The following is a 20943-nucleotide window of genomic DNA, read 5'->3' as shown; positions in this document are numbered from 1 at the left end:
GCCAAAGGCCCAACAAATGACAGGCCCACAAGCACCACCTGCTGTTGTCTGTACTTTTTTTCTTTGCACCCGAGTGTGCGCGACTGTACTTGGTTTTGTGGTGTGATTAGGTAACTTCATTCGATATTTTTATTAAATTACATTTATCCATAATGGTTTTTGTGTGTTTTACTGTAAAAATGATCATCATTGGCACTTTATTCAACAATATTATCGCATTTAAATTTAATTTTAAGTAATTACTATGACTTGAGTGTTTTCTGTTTTATTTTTTTTCGGATGCCACACAAAATGAATTTTAGTGAACGATGCCATATCGATGCATCAGAGTTTAGCAAACTTCTTCAAAAACTGTTCTCAACAACGTCCTTAATTGGCTGCACAGTACAGTCTGTACAGTCCTGTCGCAGCTCCACAAATGTTTTGTTTGCTTCGGCGTCTAATTTAGACGATCGGCTGATGGATCGATATGGTGTGTGTGCGTGTGATTGTTATGGGTTGTTGATTGTGATTGATATTCAATGTTCATTTCAGGTTCTGCTACGCTCTCGTCACGAGTCGCTCCCTTCCTCTCCCTCCTTGCTAGTAGATCGTAGAACATATTTCAGTGCTTGCTCCCGATTTCCCCCAGTAGCGCTCACGACTGCTTGGGATGCTGCACGGGTGGCGGTGGTGCCGGCTTAAAGCACTGCAGCAGAAAGGCCGTGTAGACGACAAAGGCCAGCGCCAGGGCAATCAGCGCGTACATAAAAATGTTCAACTCGGGCTGGCGGAAGCGATTCTTGCGCAGCCACTCCAGCACCTCATCCTCGGATAGCAGGTCGCCTGAGAAGGATCAGTCAATGAGAGCTGCTCCTTATTCTCTGCCATGCACTCACCTCTGTATATGCTGGGAAAGCGGCGACGGAAGTACACCATCGCTGGCAGCTTGGTGACGCCCCATTTCTTGGCATAGCGAGAGTCCGCCATTTTGACAAAAGTAATATCCAGATTATCCGTTTCGCTGTCAATATTCTCCAGCTTCTCCAGCGAGGCAATGCTGTCGGGATGGTTGTGTTCATCTAGGAGGAGAGAGTAAGGCAAAAATCTACTGAGATTTATTTGAACTTACAGAAAAACACCGATAGAAATTCATTCTCCTCGAGCAGCTTGTCCAGCATCTTGCGATTGACTTCCTCTATTTCGTTTTTGATTTCGAATACATCTTGTGAGGTCAGCCATGTGATGACCTTGTCGTGTTGATGCATATCCCCGTCATACAGAACGGGCACTTGTTTGCTGCAAAGGGAAAAGCGTAATATGAAAGCCCAGAGTCTCCCAATTGCACTGATCTCTTACCGATAATATACCAGCGAGGGTATATTGACAATTTCGTATTTTTTGGCTGCCTCCATGCTGGCGATCTTCACGAAATCAATGCCAAACATATCGGCCTCGCCATCGATCTCCTCCAGATCCTCCAAGATTTCCTCGCACTCGGCGCAGTCATCGTCATCTGAACAAGAGAAGTCCTTAGCTAAGAGCTCTTTGCTTACATCCCAATTAACTTACAAAAGAAAACCACCAAAAGGGTGGACTCGGCCATCAGGCGGTCCAACATGCGCTCGTTGACCTCCTCAATTTCGTCGGCCAACTCGCGATTGTCATCGTCGATGAGCCACTCCAAGACCGATTTCTCGTTTTGGAGGTCACCCTCGAACAGCAGAGGATTGCCATTGCTAAAAATATTATGAAATAAATGTTTGTTTCTTGGTGTAAAGTGTAAAAAACTCACCGGAAGTAGACCAAGGCGGGGAAGGTCTTGATGGAGTAGCGTTTGGCCAGCTGCGGATCTTGAATCTTGACCATGTGTATGCCAAAGACATCGCATTCGTCGTCAATCAGCTCCAGTCCCTCCAATATCTGATCGCAAATGTTGCAATTGATTTTGTCTAACGAAGAGAAAGATAAATATTATAAGAGATCCCCATAAGATGAGAGTTGTTAGTGTGAAGCAAACGAAGTGTTTAGCGGTTTGTGTGAGGAGAAGCAGAAAGTAAAGAAAACGCCATAAAACTAAGGTATTCGCGTCCAAACTAAATTCCAGCAAATTCCAACAGATTCACAACGTCTTAACAAGAGTTTTTTTTAATGGAAATTCAACATTTGAGAGAGAAACAAATTTAGTTTGGTCGTAATACGTTGTTGGAAGCCTGGTTTTAGTAGAGTAAAGAATAGTGTAGATAGGTTCTGCTTGGACAGAACAGAGAACACAGAACAGAGCTCCTACTGTTGGTTAGGCACGGTTAGAGCACACAAAGCTCGCAAATAACTGTCAGCACTTCCTCTCATTTACGGACACCTGGCGAAAAGGGACAGAAACTACCGATCTTTGCATGTCTTTCTCATGTAAATAGAAGAGCGGCCGCGCTGTACGCTGCATACATATGTATGCGCATAGATCACGGGCAGTGCAGTCGGCACATGCACAGCGTGAAAGCTTCGTGTGGCTTTCGGCTATGTGTAGAGAGCCGCCGCAGCGGCAGAGCAGAAACTTCGTGGGGGCCTATGCAAAATTGCTCTGCTGTCGCAGTGGCAGAGCTTCGCATCGAGTACCTGCGTGCAGATCAAAAGCTGTTGTTTTTCTCAGACATAAAATGTGTTCCACTGAGAGCGAGTGTGGGTGGTTGTTTTCTGTTTTGTCAGTGACCGCAAAGACCAAATGTGTTGACAGTTGTTTGCGAGCTTTTGTTGAGAGTTGCGAGTTTCGTATTTGTATTTGCAGGAGAGTGAGTACACACGGAATACCTTGTTTTTGGATACGTTTTCTTTTACGCGATATGTAGCTTTGTACGAATTGGCTGGATGAGTGTTTTGTGGTGGTGGTGGTCAGGTTGCTTTCTTTAAGGCTAGAGGGTGAGCAGAAACTGCGGCAGAAGGCAGGCTGCTTTCCCTTGCGCTCTGGCGGCACTGTGTGCGGTTCAGGGATAGATGCGGATATTTGTGTGTGGGTTGTGTGCCATGTTTTGTGGTCGTGGGGGGGGAGGGGAATATAATTCAGAGTTTGTGAGAATGTGATACAGTGCTTCCAAATGAAACAGTTTATGTGTAATGCGATTGTGGTGGTACTTACAGAAGTACACGGCCAGATATTGGGTCTCCTCCACCATGGTCTCGAGCATTTGCCGTGTAATCAACTCAATGCGATCCTCAGTTTTCTGTGTGATCAGCCACTGCAGCACCTCCTCCTCCTCGCTGAGCTCACCTGGGAGAGAAGTTACTCAGAACACACAAAAATGTAACTGTAAAAGTGGTATTTACCCTCAAACACATTGGGAATTCCTCCCTCGAAGTAGACCAATGCCGGATACTCGTGCACGCCGTAGCCATCGGCCACCGAGAAGTCTCTCGTTTTCACGAAAGTTATGCCATGCTTGTCGCAGTCATCGTCAATGTTCTCCAGCTCCTCCAGCACCTTGGTGCACTGCTCACAGCCGTCGGCATCTGCAGGTCACAGTCAGAACACAATTACTCAACAAAAACGGTACATGGGCAGAGGCTAGGACAACATACTATGAGCAAGCACTACACATAAGCTGACAAGGGGCGCATGAGAAGTTTGGGGGGAACGTGTCTTCTTACAGAGGTTTACACAATACAAAGCAGAGAACGGAACATACATACAGAATACAGAGTAGGGGGCAACAGGAAGAGAGCACGACTTAAGATAAAGACAATAGATAAAGGGTGTACGGGAATGACAGAGAGAGAGAGAGAGAGAAAGTGTAATGTAGAGAGGGGTTTCTAGAGAGCGTAACATTCGCTGTACAAAGTGGAGAGGTGGTTGTGGTGGTGGTTTTGGTGGTGTGTTGTGGGTTGCGGTAGGTGCTGAGCTGTAGGTTATGTGGTTAAACATTCTTGGACTCATTCCAGTTGCACGATCTATACAGAAAGTTGCACTACCATCTTCGTGCTTGCCAGCAGCTGAGGAATCCGATGCTGCAGCCGCCGCTGCATCTGCTGCCCCACCAGCAGCCGCCTCGCCCGCTTCGGTTTCGCCGCCAAAAGCGGCGGCCGCACTGGCAGCTCCGCCCTCCTGCTGGTGCTGTTCCCGTTCCTTTTTCAGTCGTGCCTTGCGCGCCGCTTTCGAGGTGCAAATGTCGCACTTCGTTTTGTTCCCTACATTTTTCGGTGGGTTTTTGTTTTGTGCAATTTTTGTGTGGATTTTTTTTGGTTTGATATTTCAGAGAGCGTATCATATTCGTAAATAGAAATAATATAAATAAAAGTCTTGTTTGGTTAGATACACAGAGAGCGCGACAAAGTGGCTTACAACTAAGTAGATTTTCGAGTCCAAAATGTTAACTACAAATACACAGAGTTTGCTGCAAACTGTTTGCGCAAAAGCGTGATAATCAATACCACAAAGTGCACACTGTAACTACACAAACAATTGTTTAAAACATAAATATTTTGGTTAACTTTAAGACTGCACATTGTACTTTGTGTGAATTGATCAACACCAAACCGAATGCAGCACTGGAGTACCTTACGAAATGGATCAGTCGGCCATGACTTTTCGGCGCCTTGGATGGGAACACTTACAAAAGTAAACAGCTATGGAGCCCGACTCTTCGATCAGGCGCACGAGTCGTTCGCCTTCGAGATCTTCAATCACATCTCCACTTGGATCCTTTTGCGTGATCAACCAAGTGAGGATCTGCTCTTCTTCATAAAGATCACCTACAATTATTTAAAATTTTAATTAGTTCCCAGAGCTAACTTTTTGGCAATGATTAACAAACAACCCACCGGCGTATATGACTGGCTCCTTGGAAGTGGGCTTGAAAAATACTATAGCTGGCAGTGCAAAGACACCATATTCCTTGGCCATCAGCTTGTCGTCGATCTTCACAAAGTCAATGCCCGCCTTGTCCGCCTCATCGTCAATGTGCTCCACTTCGGCGAGCACGCGTGGACACTGCTTGCACTCGTCGCTATCTGAAATTTGGTAATGGATATTCCACCTCTGCTTTCTACGCTGCATTTACCGATCTTTACTCACAAAATATAACTGCCACATAGTCCGAGTTCTTGCGTATCTTCTCAAACATCTTGCGATTGACCTGCTCAATGTGATCGGTCATTTCCATGTTGGCCGGGCTGGTCAGCCAATCGAGCACCTCCTCCTCGTCATCGATGTCGCCGTCGTAGTTGATGTACTTGCCCTTGCGGAAATAGGTCAGCCCTGGGGGATTCCTGAAGCCATACTTCTTGGCCATCAGTTTGTCGTGCATTTTGACTATGTAAATGCCATACTCGGAGGCCTCGTCGTCGATTAGTTCGATGTGCCGCAGCACGCGAGGTGAGTCGGGATCGTCTTCTTTGTCTGCAAGGGGGGTAGAGGTTAGGCAACAATGATTTAATATATTTTCTGTTTAGTTTAAGTCTCTAACTTATTGGTAAATCTCATTGGATTTTGCTTGTGTTGTTTTTTTTTTGGGCAGTTACAGTTTTTAGTGGGCGCGCTTAGAATGCTTAACCTTTACCCTAGCCTTAGCCTTAGACTTTACCTTAGCCTTAGCCGGAGCCTTGGCCTTGGCCTTTTACTTGGCTGCTGTATACTTACAAAATACAACCGCTAAAAAGTCTTTGGTGCCTATATATTCAAGTAGCTGTTCTCGATTTATGAGCTCTATGCTCTGGTCCGCCTTCTGTTCGAGTATCCAGTTGAAGACCTCCTGGTTGCTGTCGAGATTGCCTAGTGGTAAACACACAAAGAACAATTTATGAAATTAATATTTGCTTGGTTCGAAATTTGTGTATATTTATTAGCCATTCAATGGCACATACCTGTTGGCTGCAGTTTGTCAATCAATCATGAGCTTATCTTGAATGTTTTTTATATATGCAAAATTAAATGTTTTCTTTTGTCTTATTTAACCCAACTCCCAGCCCACCCAAATGAATTCCAAATGGGCAGCTTGCCAGAGTATGCCCGTTCCCCGTCCCATTCATTCCACATAATTTATGGCCACATTTGTGTGTCTTTTTAGATGGAAATTTGTTAACAAATATAAATGTTCTTATTTTTTTATTCCCTTTGGACCCGTTTGAAAATATTTAAATCACAGCTAATTTTTATTAGCTTTTCTTTTCTTCTTTTCTTTGACAAAAACAACCAAAAATTGTGTGTTGGATTTTGCTTAAATAAGTAAACCCTAAAATTCATTTCATTTCGACGGCTTTTTATTGTGAATTTTTACATTTGATTTTATGGCGCTTAATTTTTACAAAAAAATGTTGCTTGCGTTTCGCTTACAATTTTTATACGATTTTTCAACCGCTTAACAAAAATACATTCGCTTGAGGCTGCTGTTCAACATAAAAGAATTAATAATGTGGGGCGTTACACGTAGGTAGAATTTTAGTGACAGAGTGATCGAGTTTTGGCTAACATAAGTGATAAAGATATACATGTGTGTGTTTGTGTGTGTGTGTTTATGTAATATATATTCGGCATTTTGCAAATACCGATAACAAATATAACAGCGAGCTGGTAAGGCATCGTGGGGCATCGCTCTCAGAAGAAAACAAATGAAAACTACATCAAAAATGGCTGTGGCTAGTACATTGCATGCGAGGCCATTGTTTCAGCGAGAAAGTCTTTGACTTGCAAGGTTAGCAGACATTATTTGGCTATTGTTTATGTTTATATCTAGTTACAAAATGTGCTGTACATGTATGCATGTGTTTCGGCTCTGTTTGTGTGTGTGTGTGTGTATAGAAAATGTTTTGCTTGTAGTTTGTAGGCTCTCAACGTACATGTTCTAGTTAAAATAGTTAACAGTTGTTTGCTTTTTGGCATTGCAAATTTGTAAATTGCTTCAAAAAATATTTATCCATTTGTTCGTTTATCGCTTTCATTTTTGTTTCGTTTTTTGCTTTGGCTACCGCTTTGCCGTCGGCTTTGGCTTCAGCTTTGGCTTCAGCTTTGGCTTCAGCTTCAGCTTCTGTCTCTGCTTTAGCTTCGGCTTCTGCTTCTGCTTTGGCTTCGGCTTCTGCTTTGGCTTCAGCTGTGGCTTTAGCTTTGGTCTCTGCTTTGGCTCTGGCTTCGGCTGCTGCTTGGCTTTGGCGTTTGCTTTGGCCTCAGCTTTGGTCTCTGCTTGGGCTGTGACTTCGGCTTTGCCTTTAGCTTCAGCTCCGGCCTCAGCTTTGGTTTACGCTTTGGCCTCAAGCTTTTGCTTTGATTTAAGCTTCAGCCTTCAGCATTTAGCTTTAGCTTTCTTTAAATTAGACTAGCTACATAAAATATTGTATGTAAATGGTATTTATATATTGTGACAAAAAGTAGTAGTATCAAAAAGTGTACGCTCTCGTTATTGACAATTGCTGATTGGTTTTTTGTTTGTTAATAACAATAACAGCTGACTAGCTGGCTAAATAGTAGATAGGTTAACTAGTGAAAGTTCTCAGAAGTTGTGTTTGTTTTGGTTTTTGTTTGCTGCATTAATTGCATTTAGTTTGAACAAAGTTTTTTGTTGTAAAATGCAACAAATTGTTTTTGGGTTTTAGTCATAGACAACCACAGTGCTGGGCGCAGATCGTTGCGAAGATTTGTAGATTGTAGCGAAAAATATCAACAAAGTTTAATGTTAGTTTGTGTGCTTTTGTTTTCTTTTTTTTGTCATTAGTTTTTTTGTTTTATTTTGAGTTGCGTGTGAAACTGCTATCGAGAGATGGAACAACGAGACACCAAGGATGTTGTACATGTGTGAGTGTTTTTATACATAATTTATATACACACAGCCATACGGATTCACAGGTGATTATTTTTCAGTTACTGTGTCTTAACGGGCAGTCACGTGTCACACATTGATTGATTGATTGATTGATTGGATGGTTAAACATATTTTTTAATTATAAACCTGTCATTGAAGGTTCTTTTTCATTTTGATGCAGGCTATGCAGGCATTGGGTTTCTGTTGGTTTTTGGTAGTGTTTTTTTTGGTATCGGTTGAGAACAGAGTGCAGTTTGGGTATGGCATTTTCATTCAATTCATACAATCACTATTCAACTGATTTGTTTGCTAAACTGCGCTTTATGCGCAGTTTCAAAACTGCCTTACTCCCACAGTGAGATATCCTGAAAAATGAGGTCATACAAATTTTTTAGTCGATTTTGGAAAAAATTAACGCCTGCAAGACACAAAAAGAGAGAGAAAAAGAGAAGAGAAATATAAACATATAAAGTAACGACCAAATTGTATGTCTGTGTGTCTGTATGTGTCTGTGTAAGAACAACAACAACAAATATCGATGGCATTGGTACGGCACAATGAGAGAGAGAGAGCTGACTGGAGGAGCAGTGGTCTAAAAATGGTCTAAAAACTGGTTGTGGTCTGTGCTGTGTCTTGGCGGGTGAATGAGGGGAATATAGTCCGATAGTCCGTGGACTACGTACCGGTTTTCACATTCAGCTTGCCGGACTTCTTCGAGGACTTTTGCTTCTGCTGCTTCTCCACCTCCAGGGACTCATCGTCATCGTTCTTGGCAACGGGCCGCTTGCCAGCCTGCGGCTTGTTGCTGCCACCGCCCGAACGCTTGTTGGCATAGGAAACCTTCACCAGTGGCTGCTCATCATCATCATCATCGTCGTCATCATCATCAGCAGCCTGGCTGCGCTTGGTTTGCTTCTTGGCTGGCACTGACCTGCTGCTGGTTGGCTCCGGTTTCTTTGCTGGCTTGCTGGCTGCCGATGCTGCGAACTGGAAGTTGCCGCCGCCGCCGACGCTGCCACCGCCCGATCGCTTGCCCTGGTCGCCGTCGCTGTGTCCAATGCGCTGGGCCGTCATTTTAGGAACTTTCGTTGACTTCTCCAATTTGGTTGGACAGCATTGGAATGGTTTGTAATCGTTGGGCACGAAATTGTTGCCGCGCTTAGCTGACTGGCCGTCATGGCCCAATCCAACATAGAAACATTCGTCATCTGTGTGGGCAAACAAACAAAAACATTTTGTCAGATTGTTTTAGTTTTAAGAGATTGATTTGTTGTTGTTTAATTTAATTTCTATTTATTTATTTTTTTGGTTCACTAACAACAGAAGGTTCATCAGAAAAATAACAGAACGTTAAAAAAACAAGAGTGCATCGGAGAGTAGGCGGAAAAAAGAATACAAAAAATAGAATGAAAACTCGTTAACTTGCTTTCCAAAATTGTTTCTCTTCTGATCACACAGAGAGCGCGAACGAGAGAGAGAGCATAAGAGAGACAGTGAAAGAGAGCAGTTAGTACGATTTCGATTCGATTTTTCATCATCAATTTCAAACTTGAAAGTTGAAAGTTTCCTTTTATTTTTTGTTCTAGAGTATAAGAAGCGTGCTTGAATGAATGGAACAACAGAGTTTGAATTTGAATTTGTTTTTAAATTTGTAAAATTAATTATTCGATTGTTCTACGGTAGATATCCACAACTAATAACTGACAAAATGCTTTTGATGCTGACTGTACACGGTAATCGGATTTTTCAGATATCGATTTCTATTTTATATTTTCTTTTTTTTCTATATTTATCGAGAGCTTTACATTTTTGTAGCTCGAATTTCACTTTTATCATTTGTTTTGCATTTTTGGTTGTTTTTGTTTTATGTTTTTATATAGATATTTTCATAGGTCAAAGCGGGTTTCGATATTAATCATTATAGATAATTAAACAAAACAGAACAATCACTTAAAAGTATTAAGAGCAAATAAAGTAAACCAAAAAACAGAATTTGTTAACACATTTTCATTTATCCTTCGATTGATTTTTTGACAAACAAAGAGACGATTGATAAATTGTTTATAAGTTCCATTGTTTAAATTTAATTGTCAAACATTGTGTCAGCTATGATTTTAAATATTTTCTTTCGGGTTTCTTTTTGTTTTTTGTTCAATTATTCTGCAATTTTTTTGTTGATGTACCAAAAGTAATTTTTAGACCTAATAACTTAAGAGTGTGTGGGAGGGTTTAAAGCTTGGGTTAGGGGTTAAACATTCAGAGTAGGGGAAAACATTCAGAGAAGGGGCAAACATTGACGGGGCTGGGTTTGAGTATTATTGGCCTTGGCTGTGTGTTTTCCCAATTGATTTTGTTTGTGTGTTTCCCTCGCATGAGTTTTTCTTTAGCACAAAAGCTACGCGCTGCACAACGACTACGAAGGCTGATATTTTCCTTCTATATAGAAGATCAAATATCGTATGTTTATATGGGAGGGCACTGGTTACCTGTGCGGAATGCATGACTTTTTGACTTCCTTTCCCGCAAGTCTGTAGATAGACAATGAAATTGTAACTGTAGTCGAATGTTGCGAGTTTTTCGTTTAAGCTAAGACTGAGCCTGTGGTGTGTTTGCCTATGGTGTTTGTCTATGGTGTGTCGGTGGTGTGTGTCTATGGAATGTCTGTGGTGTATTTGCCTATGGTGTCTGTGGCTGCGTTGGGAACTTCGGTATTGGGTAGAGGAGAGGACAGAGAGCGTGCCAGTGGTTGCTTGGACTCAACATGGCACAACTTCGGTTAGTGGCATCAATGGCAACTCACATTCAGGCATTACCTATTTCATCGTTAAGCCGACCCGAGCATAGATCAGCCAGACGATGTATCGTACGGCCCTTGGCCGTGTGCCTATATTTAGGCTTACTTTTAAGATCTTCTTCTTCGTCTTCGTCGTCGTCGTCATCGTCATCGTTATCATCATTGTCTTTGTCATTGTCTTTATCGTTATCGTTATCGTCCTCATCTTCATCGTTTTTGTCGTCTTCGTCATCATCATCATCATTATTTTCATCATCCTCTTCATCATCATTATCATTATTGTCTTCATCGTCATTATCTTCATCATCATCGTTATCGTCATCGTTGTCTTCATCATCATCATTATCTTCATCTTCATCGTCATCGTCATTATTGTCTTTATCATTGTCATCATCATCATCATCATCATCATCATCATTGTCGTCATTATTATCATCATCATTATCTTCATCATCTTCATTATCTTCATCATCATTATTATCATCATTATCTTCATTATCATCATTATCTTCATCGTCATTGTCTTCATCATCCTCATTGTCTTCATCTTCATTATCATCATTATCTTCATTATCATCATTATCTTCATCATCGTCATTATCCTCATCGTCTTCATCATCATTATCTTTGTCATTATCGTCCTCGTCCTCATCGTCATCACCATTTTCGTCATCGTCCTCATCTTTTTCATCATCATTATTATCGTCATCGTCATTGTCCCCGTCCCCGTCCTCGTCATCGTTCTCGTCATCGCCCCCGTTATCGTCATCGTCGTGAAGTCTTTTGCTCTTGCGCAATTTTTGCTTTGTGCGAATCGCTAGCTGCAGGCGCTTCAATCGCTCCCGCTTATCCTCATCGCTCTCTTTGGGATAGCGCAATTTAATAATCTTCTCATCACTTTCGTCATCATCGTTGCCTATATTTGAAAAGTTTCATTACGTTTTGCACACTGACATGGCAATAAACGGGGTAGATGATGATCTTTTGCATGTTTCTCTCTTTTTTTTTGGGACCTAATTCAAACTGATTTTGTGGTGGCTTATGAGCGTGAGTTAGAAAAGCAAAAGAAGAAAACATTTTGGAACAAGGAACGCTTACTCTTTTGATTGATTAACCACTGCAGCACACGATTTTCATTTTTGAGATTACCTAAAGGGGGGAAAGAGATTACAATCTTAAGTTCTTAGAGCTGTGCCGTGTCTCTACTCACCATCATACATAATCGGAACACCCGTCTCGTAGTAGACCAACGCGGGGAATGCGAAAATGCCAATCTCATGGGCCAGCTTCACATCATTCGATTTGACAAACTGAATGCCATGCTTATCGGTGTCATCATCAATGTTCTCCAGCTCATCCAAGATATCCGAACACGTTTCGCATTCATCATCATCTGGGGGGAATAAAATGCCATACAAATAAACCATTCTTGGCCGCACTTTTATCGGTTATCACTTACAGAAAAACACAGCCAAGTGCTCGACATCGTTGATCAGAACCTGCAGTGTCTTACGATCCACCGACTCAATGACATCCGCTGTAGACTCGTGCAAGTCAATAACCCATTCCAGAATTTCCTCTTCCTTCATCAGGTCACCTGGAATATAAAGAACGTTATATAGATCTTTTGCTGATGATAATTTACCCTTTCCTTACCGGTGTAAATTGTTCTAAACTTATGTCTATAAAATGCAAGTGCCGGCAGACCGGGCAAATCGTATTCCTTATCAATATCATCATCGGATGTCTTCACAAAGTCAATGTCTTTTTCCTCGCACTCATCATCGATGTTCTCCAGCTCGTTGAGGATCTTTTGGGCCTTCTTATCGCCTTCGGCATCTGAGGGAAAAGGGCAAAAAGGATTGGTAAGAGTTTCTGAGATAAATTTGATGCTAATTAATTCTCACAAAAGAACACCACAACGTGATCGTTTTCAGCCAAAATCTTGTCCAACATTTTCACATTGACCTCCTCGATCTTGCCGGGAATCTCCAGCGTCTCATCATCGGTAATCCAAGCCAACACCTCATCCTCGTCATCCAGATCTCCGGTAAAGTGCAGCGGATCGCGATTCCTAAAGAACACCAAACGTGGATAGGTCTTGACGTTGTATTTCTTGGCCACTCCAGTATCCTCGGTGGTCACAAAAATGATGCCCGCCTCATCCAACTCATCGTCGATGGTCTCCAGGGCGTTCAGCGTGTGATCGCAGGTCTCGCCCGGCTCACAGGGACCCGTGAAGAAGACGACAACATATTCATGTTCATTGATCAGAGTGACGAGAATCTCATCGGTGACCTCCTCAATGGTGGCGGTTTTCTTCTGCACCAGCAGCCACTCCAGCACCTCATCCTCGTTCATCAGATCGCCCTCGTAGAGAGCGGGGATTTTGTTCTCAAAGTAGATGAGAGCGGGCAGATGGTCCAGGCCGTACTCCTTGGCTTCGGCGGCATTATCGATGCGCACAATGACGATGCCCTCCTTCTCCAGTTCATCGTCAATGTTCTCCAGTTCGTTGAGAATGCGCATGTCCTGTTTGTCGTCTTTGTCATCTAAGGGAAAAGGAATGAATTACAGATAGGAACAGGGCAAAGTCTCTAGGGTTTTACTCACAGAAGATCACCGCCAAATGTTCTGTGTTCTCAACCAATTTATCCTTCATCTCATCGGTGACTTCGGGAATCTCTGAGTAGCGCTTCTGGTGCACCAACCAACCGAGCAGCTCATCTTCTTTCATCAGATCACCCTCGTAGATGTGTGGAATGCCACGCTCGAAGAGTACTATCGATGGTATCTCATCGATGCCCCATTCTTTGGCCTCCTTGTCATCATCGATCTTGACAAAGGCAATATCATTCTGATCGCACTCATCGTCAATGTTTTCCAATTCTGCGAGGATTTTCTGTGATTTCTTTTGATCTTTGTCGTCTGTGGAGATTGCAAAAGGTTAAACGACTGTTTGGGAAGGGAATGGTTGCTATAAAAGGAAGCTAACTGGAGCCTAGATTTGACTTGTAACTGGAATAGCCTAAGGAACTAAACGGAAAGGGGTCTCTACGACTTTCGGGGTCTTAGCTTAAAAGTTGATTAGTTTTTAAAGCGCGTTTTTGTTTGGATTACTTGGCAGCACATCGAGCAGAGACGCACATCCCAGAGCTACAAAACAACACCAAAGAGCTGTACAATATCTACAGAAGGGAGTGGAAGTTTCCGTTTCCTAGCACGCGGTTTGGGGTCTGAAATCACTTACAAAACAGCACTGCAACGTGTGGCATTTTCTCAATAATTAGATCCAACATTTCATCGGTTATGTCTTCGATTTGATCGGAACTCGTTTGATCTGTTAGCCACTTGAGTAGCTTCTCCTCATCCTCCAGATTGCCCTCGTAAATGGTTGGAATGCCTTTTTCAAAGTATATCAGTTTAGGAACTTTATTGATGCCATATTCAACGGCCTCCTCGGGATTGTCAATCTTCACGAAGGTAATGCCCAAAGCATCGCACTCGTCGTCAATGTTCTCCAGCTCTTCGAGCACTTTCTGGGACTTTTTGTCATTGTTGTCGTCTGGAAAGAGTAGCGAGTGAGGAACATGGATCCTAGATGGGGCTGGGGGTTATATTTACAAAACAGCACTGCTATGACGCGTCCCTCTTTGATCATTGTATCGAGCATTTCATCGGTGACATCCTCGATCTCATCGCGTTCCAATTGGCTCAGCAGCCACTTGAGGATCTGCTCCTCATCCATGAGATCGCCGTCGTAAACATTTGGAATTTCTTTTTCAAAGTAAACAATTGCCGGAATCTGCCAGAAGCGAAGAAGTTGATTTTTGATTGCTTTTTCTTTGCTTTTCTTTCGTTGTTCTCCCTACCGAATCAATTCCATAATCGCCTGCCGCCTTGGCATCATCAATTTTGACAAACTGTATGCCATGCTTGTCGCAGTCGTCGTCTATTTGTTCTAGCTCCTCCAGCACAGTCATCGAGTCATCATTGCCATGATCATCTGCAGATTATGAACAGATGGCAGATGGATCTTTGTTTTTGGCATTAGGAATCAATTAAACTACGTACAAAACAGCACCACCAGGTTATCAATGTTGCTGATTAGTGTCGAGAGCGTCTTGGAGGTGACATCCTCGATGACATCATCCTCGTCGCCCGTTGACTTATTTTGCACCAACCACTCCAAGACATCCTCCTCGCGTTGGAGTTCACCTGCAGACACAGGACACATGAATATCGTTGTGTGTGTGTGTGTGGGAATGTTGTATGCATGAGTGTGTGGTGTAGATACCTTCGTATATGATTGGTGTCTGATGGCGATAGTAGACAAGCGCCGGCAGTCCACCCAAATTGTATTCATCGGCCAGGGCCTCGTCGTGTATCTTGACGAATCCAATGCCCAGCTGATCGGCTTCATCATCAATATTCTCCAGCTCCTGCAAGGCCTTGGCACACTTGCGGCATTGCTGCTTGTCTGGTTATGCAGTTCGAAGAATGTGGCATAGAATGTGGCAAACAAAAGTTCATTAGGATCGACTGCGGGACTAAGAAAAGTCTCGTACGGGTTTGGGTTTTGGGCGCACAACGAACAATGGTACGGGGGGAGCGCATTCAGTGGACATTGAGTGTTTAAACATTCTCGGATTATGTTGAGTTTGTTGGATTATAACGTGCCACATGCAGTAGGAGCCGTAGCAGCTGTGGTAGGGATCGTGCGGATGTGTTACTCAATCGGCCCCCTGCCTCTACCCATTTGTACGCCTCTTTCGTTTATCTAAACAATTTTTGTTTATGCAGCAGCCGCACACAGCTCTCTCTCCCTGTCTGTGTGCAACCTGTTGCAAGTTGCCAACGGAAATCACTTCAAAGGGAGACCCAAAATAAAAGTCTAAAAGAAATAAGCCAAAAGCTCGCTCTCTCTTTCTCTCTTCTGGCTGTTTCCCTCTACTTATTTACGTTTCTGTTTCGTTTGCTACATTCATCCATTTGTTCGCTGTGCTCCCCTTTAGCAAGCTTTCGCTTTTGCTGCCGCCGCAGCTGCTGCTGCTGCGTATACGTAATATTTATTTGATTTTCTGTTGATTTTCCCGTGAACTTGCTGTAGCCTGCTGTCTGGTTGCAAATAACTCTTTAACTATGTATCTATAGCTCTCCTGAGGCTTCAATGCTGGCATAACTAATGCCCAAACTTAGTTTCAATTGCCATCAGAGCAGCTGCGGGATATCCGCCATTTTCCATGTGGTTCTGCGTGGGTTTGGTTGTCCCCAAGGTCAATGCACACATTTGCTCTCATAATTTACTGCAAAGTGTTGTCGGCATATGCACAGAGAGAATCACTCTCGAAATATTGTGAGGACTTGGACTCGAACAGTTTTGTTTTGAGCAAAATGTTGCAAACTTAACTAAAAATAGTGCAAGTCAGTTCGGGGCAGGAGACGGACACAAATGCACAGCAAGTACACACATGTAGTACACATCTACATATACACATGTATGTATTATATTATGTAGCACTTGCATTTAGCTGGCGACAACTGAGGATCTGCCGCCTGCCCATAAACATGCCGCGCCGGCACCCGCTCATGTGGGGGGGCACGTTGATGTATTGCTGTATGCAAAAGCAATTAAAACTGCTGTCTGTCTGCACCGCCCCATTGCAGCAGAGGGGGGGCGGAGTGTGTGGTCAAAACAATGGGCCAAAATTTCGTGTTCTTCTCTCACCTACATGTACCACAGCAACAGCAACAGCAACAGCAACAGCAGCAAAAAGTGCCTCTATGCCGTCTGCGTTTGATAAAAATATCTATAAGAAAGTGTAGCAAAATACTACACACACACACACACACATTTAGTGTATATGTATGCTAGATATTTGTGTGTAAAGATCCACTCTATAGTTAGTTGTTCAGCCAGAGGAGCCGCAAATAAAAAAATGTACGAAAAAAAAAACATTTTCTTGGCCGACCAACTGCTTGAGTTTTTTTCTATTTTTAAACACTAAAATTGTAGGTGGCACAACAACAGCACAAACAACAAAATACGAAATAAATAAATAAGATTTGCTCTCTCTCTACTTTGTTGCGTGTGTGTTTGTGTGTGTGTGTGATAGATTTATGTTTATATTTGTTATAGCTATAGAAAGATTTCCTTACTTTGTGCCGAAAACGCTGGACAAGGCCAACAAGCGGCAGATTCATACATATGTATGTAAATCCTTGCATTGGATTATGCATACACACATACATAAATGCATATGTAGGTGTGCATGTGTGTGTGTTTTGCCCACGTTTATTTCCCAGAACTTTCAGCATTTTCATTTCAATTGAAAATCATTTTTTCAATTATTTCTTTTGCCTGTTTCCCCCATTTGATTGTTCGTCAAATCCCACAGACGACTTGTAAGCGGGGGGGAGGAGGAGATACTGCTGCTGCTGTGGGGAGACACAAACATAATCTGGCGCCGAGCCCAGACATTCATTTGCAGGCATTTCTGTTGTTGTAACAATTCGGTTTATTATTATACGTATACGTAATATTCGTGGCTGTCTGTCTGCGAACAGAACGTGGAACGTAGCCGTATTAATGGTTAAAAAAAATTTAAGAATTGCTCCAAGAGATCACAGCATTTGTTGCCATTAAAAACTAATCAAAAGTTGATCCAAACGTAACCCAAAGGCGCTCCAAATGGTAACAAATTAGCAAGCAGCGACACACAGCAGACTGACAAGTTTTATGGTTTAAATATAGTTAGTATAAGGAGGCACAATCTGTACATATTTACAACTATTTACACATCGTTTCAATGGGGCTTTTAGGCAGTAACTTTCAGGGATAATTATGTTGTTGGGAGTGGAAATTGGAAAGAATTAATCAGAGGAAACCAAACAAGTTTCGAGGTAAAGATGCAAAGAGAGTGTTTGGTCGGAAGTGGAGTCACACAATCGTGTGGGGGGAATGCACTTACCCATCACCCGAGGCGGGCATGTTTCATGATCTGGACCTGCAGAGTCGTTCGATATAAAATACATAACAAATAGAATCAAATTTGCGGCTCAAAGACAGGGGTGGGGAAAGAGGCACAAAACACCGCAGATAAGAAATTACAAGAAGAAAAGTTCAGTTTTTGCCGCCGATTTGGTTTTGCGCCTAGAGTTAGTCACAAGTTAAATACGTACAGAGAGAGAGAAATAGTTATAGCTAGTAGATAAATAGATACATAGATGGATAGATAAATAATTGTTTGTTTTGTTGCTGTCTATACCTAAATTTGTTTACTGTTTAGTCACAAGTTGGAAGAGCTAAGACTGTGTGTTTTGTGTACGCTAAAAACTGCAACTGCTTTTCGAAAATAGAACATCATCAAGTCAAAATTCCAGCAAAAAGATAGATATATATTGTTCATAGATGTAAAGTGAAGTTCAGACTTACAGAATAGCACAGCCACAAAGTCCGTATCCTCGATGATCTTTTGCAGTATTTTGGCATTGACCTCCTCGATGCGATCGGGCAGATCCATGGCCTCCAGCGAGGTTAGAAAATCGAGCACGCCCTCCTCGTCCATGAGATCGCCATCGTAAATGATGGGCTCCTTCTCCCTGTTAAGTATGGGTGTGTGTTTTACAACACTGGTTTCTGTTTGTGCTGGACTGCTAGACTGTACCCACCTGAAGTACGTGAGTGCTGGGAAATTCTTAATGCCATATTGTTTAGCTAGTCGTTTGTCGTTAATTTTTACAAAGTCCACACCGAAGGAGTCGGTGTCATCGTCGATTTTTTCGAGCTCCGCTAAAACCTTATCACAGGTCACACAGCTGCGCGCATCTGCAAGAAGGGCAAAACACACACAGCAATATGAATAATAATAGATAATAATAATCTTTGGCTGGCGGACAAAAATCAGATAGAGATGCAGACATCAATTGACAAGCGGCAACTGTCGCCTGTGACGCCAGAGGCAGCAACCGCAACGGCAAACGGCAAACGGCAAGCAGCAACCAAAATGCCCCAAAGATTATTCATGACTATATTAGATGGAGGGATGCATCATCATCAGCAGAGCAAAGTGGCAGAAGCAGAAGCAGAAGCATAGGCAGCAACTGCCACAGTCCGTATGAATGAAATGAAATGACAGCCAGAGCCAGAGAGCAATTCATTGCTATTAATTCGGCCAACAACTGCCGACAAATATGCTAAAATTGTTAAATTAATTCATAAAAATTGTGTGCCCGCTATTAGGGAAATGCAAACACACACAAAGACAGTGGGCCAACATCACTTTAAGTGCATCGGGTGGTTGCACCAAGCCAGAACGGGCATTACACAATCCAAAGCTGAATGAACAACACATTTTCGAGTATTTTGGCTGTATCTGGATCTGTCTGGCTGCTTGAAAAGCAATCGAAAGAGCACCAAAAGATTGCCCAGTCTTAATGGCCTAGCAAATATACGTAGCAGATGCAAATATTACGAATTAATCGATTCGATTTGTAAGCGTTAAGCAGGAAGTCTGCTGCGAGTGTTTTCACAATGGATTGCAATAAACTGAATAGCGTTTTTCCTATCAACAAACAATAAACACATTTTGCTGTATATTGCGGATCTCTTTTGGAATTACCTGCTCCCCAGTTTGATTACCAAAAAACAAACCATCGAGAAAGTGATTCAATGTGCTGCCGTTTGCGTAGATCCATGGCTGTTCCATGATCATTTTCCGTTTGTGTCTTGCCCAAGGCTCGAGCGTTTTTGGTTTTCAAATATTTTCATTGTCAACAATTATTTTTGGAATTGCCGCCAATGCTAAGCGATACATATAAACGGGGCATCTTCGAGGCAACAAAATATGTAGAATTAGCTATCTATAGCGTGCGATTTTACACACATTTATTTGTTGTTTATTAACTTTGATATTGGGGCATACAAAGCCCGAAGGCGGAGTCTAAATTTAAAGTAATTTGGCAATTTGTTTATGCAAACTTTTCTACAGGAGAAAGCAAGTGGGAAAAGTAATTTCTAGCGCACCAAAAATAGCTCAAAACTGAGTCGAAAAAGTGTTCTAAAAAGGTCATGAAACCTGGAAGGAAGTGAGAGGTTTCCTCAGCGTTTTTTCGTGCCAAATTAGCCACAGGAAAACAGCAACAAAAAACAGCATGAGGGAACAAATATATAAAGCAAGAAAACTGCTAAGGCGAACGCAGCAAACGAAGACGGGCAAACGACGACGGCAATTTCTCACAGCCAAAAAGCTATTTCTCTCTCGACTCATAAACAGAAAACGGCAGACGAGCAAAACGTATAGTGGGGGGATAAAGGGGATGAAACAGGGGGAACGGGAACGAAAATAAAATAAAAAATTAACCAAATGAAAATCTGTGAAAAATTTCGTACAACGAATTTTTCAAATATTTTCTGGTAGTACGTGAATGCTGTGAATTTTTACTAGCGAAAATTTTATATAATATGACCGATCCGATGGCTTCTTGTTACTATTAAAAGCTTGATGCCCGGACCCGTTACTTGCTCCACATGGCACACACGCACGCACGCACGCACACACACATGCAGCATAGATTTGTATATGTGTATTCGTATATGCTAAACCGGATCACTTACACCAGAATACAGCAACGTAATCCTTGTCGGCCAGAAGCTTCTCCAATTGCTTGGCGTTGACCTCTTCGATGACGGCCTCTGGCTCAAGCGGCGCTGCCGGTGCCGCTGGCTGTGATCCTTTCTTTCCGTTATTAGCGCAATTCACATATCCGGGAAAACTCAGTGCCAGCAGGGCACACGTCACGAGCAATGTCACAGTCTTTAATCGGGTGAAAGTCATCTTTCGATTTCCCTTCAGGTATACAGGTTCTTGGCTTCTACTTTAAACCTTTAACTCGGACATGCGGGCGTGTGTCGGTGTTGCGCGCTCTCCTCCTTTTATTTGATTCTATTAATTAATGTCGTTTGGTTATTGCTTTTTTGTTTTTGTTCGTTATTAAAATTTATATTCCTTTGAGCATTAAGGCACTATTTTTAGTTGATAATGGTATTTCTTTCTGTCGCAATTTATTTTATGTATAACAATTTTTTTGGTACACACAGGCAGAATATATATACATACACATATACAGGGTATATAGGTGTGTGTGTGTGTGTGAGAAAAATTAGATTATATATGCATATATATATATCTATATTATATTCTTGCTCTTGCTATTAAATGAACGATTTCCGCGGACTGTACTCTATTGGTTGTCAGATTTTGTTCCACTCCGTGCAGAGGTCCGCTCGCAACTGAAAGTATTTTGGTGAAATGCCTGTGCCATTCAAGAGGCCTTGCCAAAGCTTTAGGGATCTTGTGTTTCGGGCTACTGCAGCTTTTTTTTCTTGGC

General features: G+C 42.3%; 1 protein-coding gene across 16 annotated transcripts; it reads right to left on the bottom strand.

Moving 5' to 3' along the window:
- Positions 1 to 180: 180 nt before the first annotated feature.
- Positions 181 to 20847, bottom strand: LOC117889742. Of its 16 annotated transcripts, XM_034794165.1 has the most exons (28): positions 20171 to 20843; positions 18226 to 18382; positions 17990 to 18156; positions 17526 to 17561; positions 14852 to 15034; positions 14629 to 14772; positions 14427 to 14560; positions 14179 to 14359; positions 13805 to 14119; positions 13168 to 13482; positions 12462 to 13106; positions 12211 to 12393; positions 12014 to 12151; positions 11765 to 11947; positions 5609 to 5740; positions 5045 to 5368; positions 4792 to 4980; positions 4585 to 4722; positions 3943 to 4158; positions 3301 to 3483; positions 3113 to 3244; positions 2788 to 2949; positions 1775 to 1931; positions 1552 to 1718; positions 1339 to 1495; positions 1112 to 1278; positions 879 to 1061; positions 432 to 825 (listed from the first exon to the last, which is right to left on the bottom strand). In XM_034794165.1, exons 1-28 carry the CDS (start codon positions 20388 to 20390, stop codon positions 638 to 640), a joined length of 5496 nt encoding a protein of 1831 aa, XP_034650056.1. In that variant the 5' UTR covers positions 20391 to 20843; the 3' UTR covers positions 432 to 637. The 16 variants fall into 16 exon arrangements, with proteins under 16 accessions (XP_034650069.1, XP_034650056.1, XP_034650058.1 ...); XM_034794167.1 differs by lacking the exon at positions 17526 to 17561 and having other exon boundaries at positions 20171 to 20844; XM_034794168.1 differs by lacking the exon at positions 2788 to 2949.
- Between the last annotated feature and the right edge of the window lie 96 nt (positions 20848 to 20943).

Source organism: Drosophila subobscura, chromosome E (genome assembly GCF_008121235.1).
Source record: "Drosophila subobscura isolate 14011-0131.10 chromosome E, UCBerk_Dsub_1.0, whole genome shotgun sequence".
NCBI lineage: Eukaryota > Metazoa > Arthropoda > Insecta > Diptera > Drosophilidae > Drosophila > Drosophila subobscura.
Note: the sequence above shows the minus strand (reverse complement) of the source record. Positions and strands in the feature narration are given on the sequence as shown.